This window comes from Bos javanicus, chromosome 1 (assembly GCF_032452875.1).
Source record: "Bos javanicus breed banteng chromosome 1, ARS-OSU_banteng_1.0, whole genome shotgun sequence".
In the NCBI taxonomy this organism is placed as follows: Eukaryota; Metazoa; Chordata; class Mammalia; order Artiodactyla; family Bovidae; genus Bos; species Bos javanicus.
In genome coordinates, this window is record NC_083868.1 from 42,808,705 (window position 1) to 42,819,628 (window position 10,924).

Sequence of the window (10,924 nt, forward strand, 5' to 3'; positions counted from 1 at the left end):
GTTTCCTTTTCACCTCCCCATCCAAATTTCCCATTCTATTCCTTTATCTTCTTTCTTCTCAATGCCTGCTCTCTTTATTTTGAAAATTTAATGACACTTTTTCTCAAGACATAATGCTAGTCATGTTGCCCAGGAAAATACTAAATATCCCACAAGAACTTTTATTAGCAAAGAGAAGCACAGTCTTCAAAATTATTATTCTTGACATATGTAATAAATAATACATAGGCTATTATGCCATTCAAATACCAAGTAAAAAAAGGAAATTAATTGAATGGTGCAAGTAGAACATTTACACATGATAATTTTCTTATTTACCTGTATAGAATAATGACTATATTTTTATATTCCCCTAAACTGTTAGGGAAATGGCTTATTTTTAATCAATTATGAGTATAATTTTAAAAGCATATATATTTTTATCAATAAAGATGCATTAAGTCATACTATACCAGAAAATAATGAACTAAGTGCAATTCTTTGTATAAAGCCTCTATTTACAATGAATTCACTTGGAAATTATAAGGTTGGTGAGATGTCTTATATTTTGGACAAGAATTTAAACTCCCTGAGGATAATCAAATTATTCATGCATGAAGCATATAAATGTCTCCAGGAGTTGGTAGGTTGATAGATGATGGGGCATGCTGGTACAGAAAACAGAATGCCACTGAAATATTTCCAAGGACAACACAGATCAGAGAGCAGGGAAGTCAGCTAAGCGTAAAAAAAAAAATAATAATAATTTACATCTGTCTCCACATCTCAGATACTCTCCTTCCTTCTCACTGCTATGCCACTTGCTTCCCATTCATTGCTCATTATTATCTGATGTCTATTCTGTCACAAATGAAAACTCATCTCACTAAAGCCATTACAAATCTCTTAAGCCCTATTCAGTGATTTCAGTTCACTCTTTTTCTTACCAAATAAATTATACTTTCCTTTGTCTTTTTTGTGCTTTCCACCCTTTAGGCTCATAAAACTACCTTTCTAGTTCCCTCCTGCTTCTCTAGTCACTGTTCAGTAGCCTTTTCTGGTCTTTTCTTTTCCCTCCTTGTGTGAGCCAGTGTTCCTGGTTGCAACATGAAATGAGTTAATTCAATGGAAATTGGCTCTAACAAGTAAGTGCTAGGGAAGTTACATAAATCCACTGGACAAATGGGCAGGAACACACAAAAAAAGAAGTTGAACAGTTAACCACCAAAATCATATTGCAGCTCTACCTCAGTGAGACCTGTTGCCATTGCTGCTGAATTTGAATTTGAATTTGAATGCTGAATTTGAAGCTCACAATGAAAATGCCATTGTTGTGGGTGCAGGATGCATTTTGGCGTCATGATATTGCAATTTCGTTGACTTGGAAAATCTCTTTTCTCAACATTTGACCTCTTTCTCCCCTCTTCATATCCAAATTCAGTGTAGATGAGTTTGAGTGGCTAATATTAGATCTGGTCCCCTCACTCTAGGTTCAGGGGGAAAAGAAGGTCAGTTTTTAGAATTTTGACTTCTAGAGTGAATGCTTATTTTTGTCTAACACCAAGAGTCAATCATATGGAAGAAAAGAGAACACAATATTATTAACTAATACATGATGGGTATCTATTTTAATTTAATATAACAGCTCCATATGTATTTTCTTTTACCTTATCCACACTGTCCACTGTCTTCTGGATAGGCCATACACACTATACTTTCTGCCACCTCAATGTCTCATAAGTTATTATTTCTTTTAAGCCCGTATAGATTATTATGGCTAAATTTATGTCACTTTGATATTCAGAAGTTTCTTGCAAAAACTGGCCTCTGCATCTGGTTTCCTTAATTTTCCATTATCACCTAGTAAAATACCAAGTGACTTTCATCTTTCCTAACCCACTCTTCCAGCTTCCCTGATAGCTCAGTTGGTAAAGAATCTGCCTGCAATGCAGGAGACCCTGGTTTGATTCCTGGGTCAGGAAGATCCGCTGGAGAAGGGATAGACTACCCACTCCAGTATTCTTGGGCTTCCCTTGTAGTTCAGCTTGTAAAGAATCTGCTGCAATGCAGGAGACCCTGGTTCTATTCCTGGATCAGGAAGATGCCCCTGGAGAAGGGAAAGGCTACCCACTCCAGTATTCTGGCCTGGAGAATTCCATGGACTGTATAGTCCCTAGGGTGGCAAAGAGTCAGATGACTGAGCAACTTTCACTAGCCCACTCTTCGTATATCATGTGTCACCAAGTCCCAGTAACTCTATACTGTGATTTATTTTGATCTGTTTCTTTGCCTTCTCAAAACTCCCAATGTCATATCACATATGAACAAAAAACTTCAGATACATTTAAATCACTTGGGGGGCATTTATAAAATGCATATTATTAGATGCCATTTATGACGTGCATGGCATTGAATTCAGTTGTTAAACCAGGCCCTTGTAACATTTTTACTTCTGATGCTGCATCCATGACTAAAACACGGAATTTCTCTACCTTAGCAGTTTTCCCATAAATTTGCCTCATGTTCAGAATGTCTTTCCTCTATTCTACATCTGCTCACTCCCATATACATTCTGAGATACAATAGGTGGTTGGTCAAAAAGTTTGTTTGGGTTTTTCCATAAGACCACACAGAACAATTGAGCAAAATTTTTGGCCAGCGTGATAGTTGGTTTTTTCCAGCACAATAATTTCCACCAAATACTTTTCATGTATTTCAATAAGAGTAAATAAAATAAAGTGTATGTTTGTATTTGTATTATCTTCCTGAAATTTTCTTTTTAATGACTGGTGACTGTCCTTTTTCCATCTACTGCACTGTATTTCAGAGGCCATCTATAAAGGATATGGAAACAAAAAATGCAACAGAGCTGACAGAGTTTGTTCTCACAGGACTTACATATGAACCAGTATGGCAAGTCCCCCTGTTCCTGCTGTTCTTGATGATATACCTCATCACTATCATGGGAAACCTTGGTCTGATTGCTCTCATCTGGAATGACCCTCATCTTCAAATTCCCATGTACTTATTCCTAGGGAATTTGGCCTTAGTGGATATTTGGTTATCCTCCACAGTGACTCCCAAGATGCTGGTCAACATTATCAACCAGAATAAGAGGATATCTCTCTCTGAATGCATGGTGCAATTTTTTTCGTTTGTAGTTAGTGCGACTACGGAATGTTTTCTGCTGGCGATGATGTCGTATGATCATTATCTAGCCATATGCAACCCACTACTTTATCCAGCGATTATGACTCATAGACAATGCATGGGAATGTTAGTTTCATCATTTGTTGGTGGCCTTTTTCATGCCTTAATTCATACGGGCTTTTTATTCAGATTAACCTTTTGTAATGACAACATAATACATCACTTTTATTGTGACATCATGCCCTTGTTTAAAATTTCTTGCACTGACCCTTCTATTAACGTTCTGATGATATTTATTTTCTCTGGTTCAATACAGGTGTTCACCATTCTTATTGTTCTTATCTCTTATATACTAGTTCTCTTCACAATTTTAAAAAAGAAGTCTGCACAAGGCATAAGGAAGGCCTTCTCCACTTGTGGGGCCCACCTTCTATCTGTCTGTTTATACTATGGCCCTCTTCTTTTTATGTATGTGCGCCCTGGATCCACACAAGCAGATGATCAGGATATGATGGACTCTCTGTTTTACACTGTCATAATTCCTTTCCTAAATCCCATTATCTACAGCCTGAGAAATAAAAAAGTCATATATTCACTGCTAAAAATATTAAAAAGAAACATTTAGATTTAATACTAATATGTGTTCTCTTATATAAAAACAATATAAAATTATGTAGATTAAATGTTTAATTGTGTTTAATGTTCAAAGTTTTTTGCATTCATAACTGTTCTATTATTTTAATGACTTAAGATTTTAGTACCTAATAAGTGATTTTAAATATTTGTATATATTATTTAAACACACAGGAAATTTTAATCAAATATTCATATCATACTAAAATAAACAGAAATGAAAATATTTTACATGCTTGCATATTCTTCATTGTGGTTTTATAACTGTATTTACTAAACATATATTAAGCACTAAAATTGTGCTTTAACTCTGAAAAGAACTCAAATATGAGGCCTTTGATCATAATCAACCATATAGTCTGGAGACTCATATTACATGTAACTCCACATAGTAAGCATGTTGTGTTTGAGTGAACAGAGGTAGATCCCAGGAACGCTGCTGACCATCAAAAGGTCTTCTATTCTACTTTATTTAGGACATGGTGAGCTCACTTCTTGTGTATTCAACTCTCATTGGACACAGAAGAATAAACACAATGGGGAAGCAATGAAGAAAACATGAGAAAGGATTCAAGGATTTTGACCTGACCTTCACCACTGAAGGATTCTCTTAACTCAGCCTGCTTCTATGAGGACCAAAAAGGAGTGTTGCCTCCCACTGTCCATAATGCTTTCTAAGGCCTCTTCTAGCTATACTTCTTATTGTGTAGTCTGAAAAGCTTCACTGTGTCAGAAAGCTAATAGTTTAGATTGAGGACCTATTTTGAAATGGGCATAGGGAATAAATAACTGGCAGAATAGGAAGTAAATGGTCTCAATCTTGGAAATCTGCCAAATGGCACAGTGGTAAGGAATCTGCCTGCCAATGCAGGAGGCACAAGACATGCGGGTTCGATCCCTGGGCCAGGGAGATCCCCTAGAGGAGGAAATGGGAACCCCCTCCAGTATTCCTACCTGGAAAATTCCATGAACAGAGGAGCCAGGTGGAACAGTCCACAGGGTCACAGAGAGTCAGACAAAATGAGCACACAAGTGCAAACTACTGTAGGGACTGAATGTCAGTTTTCCCCCAAATTCATATGTTGAAGCACCAACCCCTTAATATGGTGGTATTAGAGTAGACTCTTTGGCAGGTAATTAGTCTTAGATGAAATCATAAGATCATGAACTCCTTGTTTCAAAATTCAGACTTAAATTGAAGAAAATAGGGAAAACCACTAAACCAATCAGGTATGACCTAAATGAAATCCCTTATGATTATACAGTAGAATGAGAAACAGATTTCAGGGATTAGATTTGATAGACAGAGTGCCTGAAAAAATATGGACAAAGGTCCATGACATTGTACAGGAAGCAGTGATCAAGATCATTCCCAAGGAAAATGAAATGCAAAAAGGCAAAATGGTTGTCTGAAGAGGCCTTACAAATAGCTGAGAAAAGAAGAGAAGTTAAAGGCAAAGGAGAAAAGGAAAGATATACCCATTTTATTGTAGAGTTCCAAAGAATAGCAAGGAGAGATAAGAAAGCCTCCTCAGTGATCAATGCAAAGAAATAGAGGAAAACAACAGAATGGGAAAGACCAGAGATCTCTTCAAGAAAATTAGAGATACTGAGGGAACATTTCATGCAAAGATGGGCTCAATAAAAGACAGAAATGGTATGGACCTAACAGAAGCAAAAGATATTAAGAAGAGGTGGCAAGAATACACAGAAGAACTATACAAAAAAGATCTTCATGACCCAGATAACCACGATGGTCTGATAAGTCACTTAGAGCAAACATCCTGGAATGTGAAATCAAGTGGGCTTTAGGAAACATCACTATGAATAAAGCTAGTGGAAGTGATGGAATTCGTTAAGCTACTTCAAATCCTAAATGATGATGCTGTGAAAGTGCTGCACTCAATATGCCCACAAATTTGGAAAACTCAGCATTGGCCACAGGACTGGAAAATGTCACATTTCATTCCAATCCCAAAGAGGGGCAATGCCAAAAAATGTTCAAACTATCATACAACTACACTCATCTCACACGCTAGGAAAGTAATGCTCAAAATTCTCCAAGCTGGGCTTGAATAGTACATGAACCATGAACTTCCAGATGTTCAAGCGGATTTAGAAAAAGCATAAGAATAAGAGATCAAATTACCAACATCTGTTGGATCATAGGAAAAGCAAGAGAATTCCAGGAAAAAACATCTACTTCTGCTTCATTGACTATGCTGAAGCCTTTGACTGTATATGGATCACAAAAAACTGTGGAAAATTCTGAAAGAGATGGGAATACCAGACCACCTTACTTGCCTCCTGAGAAAGCTGCATGCAGGTCAAGAAGCAACAATTAGAACTGGACATGGAACAACAGACTGGTTCCAAATTGGGAAAGGAGTACATCAAGGCTGTATGTTGTCACCCTGCTTATTTAACTTATATGCAGAGTACATCATGCAGAATGCCAGACTGGATGAAGCACATACTGGAATCAAGATTGTCGGGAGAAATATCAGTATCCTCGGATATGCAGATGACACCACCCTTATGGCAGAGAGTGAAGAACTAAAGAGCCACTTGATGAAAGTGAAAGAGGAGAGTGAAAAAGTTGGCTTAAAATTCAACATTCAGGAAACTAAGATCATGGCATCTGGTCCCATAAATTCATGGCAAATAGATGGGGAAATAGCAGAAACAGTAAGAGACTTTATTTTGGGGGGCTCCAAAATCACTGCAGATGGTGACTGCAGCCATGAAATTAAAAGATGCTTGCTCCCTGGAAGAAAAGCTATGACAAACCTAGACAGTATATTAAAAAGCAGAGACATAACTTTACCAACAAAGGTCTGTCTAGTCAAGGCTATGGTTTTTCCAATAGTCATGTATGGATGTGAGAGTTGGACTGTGAAGAAGGCTGAGCGCTGAAGAATAGATGCTTTTGGACTGTGGTGTTGGAGAAGACTCTTGAGAGTCCCTTGGACTGCAAAGAGATCCAACCAGTCAATCCTAAAGGAAATCAGTCTTGAATATTCTTTGGTAGGACTGATGCTGAAGCTGAAACTCCAATACTTTGGCCACCTGATGCGAAGAACTGACTTCTTGGAAAAGACCCTGATGCTGGGAAAGATTGAAGGCAGGAGGAGAAGGGGATGACAGAGGATGACATGGTTTGATGGCATCACCGACTTGATGGACATGAGTTTGAGCAAGCTCTGGGATTTGGTGCTGGACAGGGAAGCCTGGTGTGCTGCGATTCATGGGGTTGTAAAGAGTCAGACACGACTGAGTGACCGAACTGACTAATTGAGGTCATAAAGGTAAGGCTTTTCATGATGGGATTAGTCCCCTTACACGAAGAGAGAGAGAGACAAGAGAGCTAGCTTTCTCTTCAGGTGTACTCAGCTAGGAAAGGCCATATGAGAAGGCAGCTGTTTGCCAGCCAGAAAGCAAGTTCTCACCAGTACAGTGTTTGTTGGACCCTTGGACTCAGACTTCCAAACCTTAGAATGTAAAAAATAAATGTCTGTGTTATAAGGCCAAAAATCTATGATATTTGATTATAGCAGTGTGAGTTAATAAAAAACCCCACTACTTGGCCACAGCAATCAGAGCAGAAAAAGAAATAAAAGGAATCCAAATTGGAAAAGAAGAAGTAAACTCTCACTGTTTGCAGATGACATGATCCTCTACATAGAAAACCCTAAAGACTCCACCAGAAAATTACTAGAACTAATCAATGAATATAGTAAAGTTGCAGGATATAAAATCAACACACAGAAATCCCTTGCATTCCTATACACTAATAATGAGAAAATAGAAAGAGAAATTAAGGAAACAATTCCATTTACCATTGCAATGAGAAGAATAAAATACTTAGGAATATATCTATCTAAAGAAACTAAAGACCTATATATAGAAAACTATAAAACACTGATGAAAGAAAACAAAGAGGACACTAATAGATGGAGAAATATACCATGTTCCTGGATTGGAAGAATCAGTATAATGAAAATGAGTATACTACCCAAAGCAATTTATAGATTCAGTGCAATCCCTATCAAGCTACCAACGGTATTCTTCACAGAGCTAGAACAAATAATTTCACAATTTGTATGGAAATACAAAAAACCTCGAACAGCCAAAGCTATCTTCAGAAAGAAGAATGGAACTGGAGGAATCAACCTGCCTGACTTCAGGCTCTATTACAAAGCCACAGTCATCAAGACAGTATGGTACTGGCACAAAGACAGAAATATAGATCAATGGAACAAAATAGGAAGCCCAGAGATAAACCCAGGCACCTATGGACACCTTATCTTTGACAAAGGAAGCAGGAATATACAATGGATTAAAGACAATCTCTTTAACAAGTGGTGCTGGTAAAACTGGTCAACCACTTGTAAAAGAATGAAACTAGAACACTTTCTAACACCATACACAAAAATAAGCTCAAAATGGATTAAAGATCTCAACGTAAGACCAGAAACTATAAAACTCCTAGAGGAGAACATAGGCAAAACACTCTCCAACATACATCACAGCAGGAACTTTTATGACCCACCTCCCAGAATATTGGAAATAAAAGCAAAAATAAACAAATGGGACCTAATTAAACTTAAAAGATTCTGCACAACAAAGGAAACTATCAGCAAGGTGAAAAGACAGTCTTCAGAATGGGAGAAAATAATAGCAAATGAAGCAACTGACAGACAACTAATCTCAAAAATATACAAGCAACTCCTACACCTCAATTCCAGAAAAATAAATGACCCAATCAAAAAATGGGCCAAAGAACTAAATAGACAGAATGATTTCTATAACATCTATTTTTAAAACTAATGTTAAAATACTGTTAAATTTTATACTAATTTGATTTGGTTTACAAAATGCCAATATAGACAGTTGAAAATGGAAAACAAACACTGATTAATCTATTTTATTATTATAAGTAAAATCTAGATGAGCAAAATAGATCTACGACTATATTGAACTCTTTAATGGTATGTAATTATATGATTAGAGTAATTATAATGATTCCATAGGATATGTTTTGGTGAACTAGAACATTAAACAAATAAATGTGAGTTTACAGAATCATAATGCTTTCTCTGTAAGAAATCCTTCTGATAATTTTGCTCAAAATATATATTCCATTAACTATATTCTCTGATTGATTTTTAAGTTAAATCACTGAAATAGTAAACTCTCTCTCCTTTAACCCAATTCTGACAGCAATTTCTTTGGAAATTAATTTCATTGAAATATAATTTCATACATATTTATGAAATTGATTGTATACATATATATACACACAAAGATTGTAGGTATGTGTGTGTGTGTGCATGTATATGTATATATGTATATAAAACTGTATGCAGAAAGTGTTTCCTAAGTCCTCTTTCAAATTTATGACTTAAGTACCCATGCATTAAATTGAAATTTTTTGTTTGTTGAATTGTTTAAAATTTTATAGAAGGAAGCACATTCAAACAAATATACATTTAGCAACTGGAGCTGTTACCATTGTTTATTTACATTGCCTGTATTAATATTCCAGGCTAGCTGTCAAATTTTTTTCTGTAAAACTGGTAGGGGAATAAATGCTCTCAATTAAATTCATCAGGATTTCTAGAGAATGTCAGCTCTCTGTGACAACAAAGACTCTAAGTAGAGTTAGCATATTTATTAACAAAGGAAATTTATAAAGTAAATTTTCTTGTCAAATAAGTGAATTAATATATTTCTGGTTTGACATGTTCATAACTAGCTACATAATATAGTTCAAATGATTGTGAAATATATGAATACTTATAATTACTATTCAGTTCAGTTCAGTCACTTAGTTGTGTCTGACTCTTTGTGACCCCATGAACCGCAGCACGCCAGGCCTCCCTGTCCATCACCAACTCCTGGAGTCCACTCAAACCCATGTCCATTGTGTCGGTGATGCCATCCAACCATCTCATCCAGGATGTCTGGCTCTGGGTGAGTGATCACACCATCGTGATTATCCAGGTCATGAAGATCTTTTTTGTACAGTTCTTCTGTGTATTCTTACCACCTCTTCTTAATATCTTCTGCTTCTGTTAGGTCCATACCATTTCTGTCCTTTATTGAGCCCATCTTTGCATGAAATGTTCCCTTGGTATCTCTAATTTTCTTGAAGAGATCTCTAGTCTTTCCCATTCTATTATTAGCTACCTTAATGATTCCCAAGTCATTATTTCTATTATGCTCCTGTGGAATAATAATGCTTAGTATATATCACCTGGATGGTCAGAGGATGCTCCTTGAAAATACTTGCCACCACATCTGAGTTTTAAATCTCAATATTTGATGACTTTCTACCTGGTAATCAAGTGACTCTTATGATTTTCTCTCTTTTATTAACCACCTCTTTACATCTAATATGTCTGCAAGTGCTAGTGGTTCTACATTCTGATTTACTTTGAACTATCTGTTTGAATTCCTCATCACCCCAATGTCAAAGCACACATGGAATAAGATTTCTGCATATATTTTCATCACCTAGGAAACAATAAAATGACTAGATAACATTCATGACCTAAAGAATCAACGTTGATAATAATACCTCAGAATCTATTTTGTACCACTCCCTCTCCCAGACACTTCTAATGTGTAATCTGTTGTAAGAATCACTGGTCAATAGTCATAACTTCCAGATTAGTACTTCTGACACCAGGCTACATCCCCTGAAGTTTACTTTATTCAACCAGTTATTTAACTTTAAAAATAACTGAGGATGCTTCTCCATGTTTTAAAAATTTTCAGTTTGTCTATTCCTTAAAGAATAAAACTCAATAAAGTTTCATTAGTACTCAATTTATTTTATAATCAGGCCCTTTCAACATCTTAATTTTGACACTATATCCATGCCCTAAACACGTTTCTTCCATCTCGTTTAATAATCCCCCATAAATTTGATCATGTTCAGAATGTCTTTCTCTTATTCTATATCCATTCATACCTGTACATATTTTGAACTGAAATAATTACATTATTCCAATAAAATTATTTCTGCAAATATTTTTCAAGTATTTGGTAAGCGTAAATAAAATAAAGGGCATTCAGGCTTGGTATATGGCTCTATTCAAAGCTCAACATTCAGAAAACGAAGATCATTGCATCTGGTCCCATCACTTCATGGCAA

General features: G+C 36.2%; 1 protein-coding gene across 1 annotated transcript; it reads left to right on the forward strand.

Moving 5' to 3' along the window:
* The first annotated feature begins 2,803 nt into the window (after nucleotides 1-2,803).
* Nucleotides 2,804-3,754, forward strand: LOC133254257 (olfactory receptor 5H8-like). The gene has a single exon (XM_061428477.1). The coding sequence runs from the start codon at nucleotides 2,825-2,827 to the stop codon at nucleotides 3,752-3,754; it is 930 nt and encodes a 309-aa protein (XP_061284461.1). The 5' UTR covers nucleotides 2,804-2,824.
* Nucleotides 3,755-10,924: the final 7,170 nt, after the last annotated feature.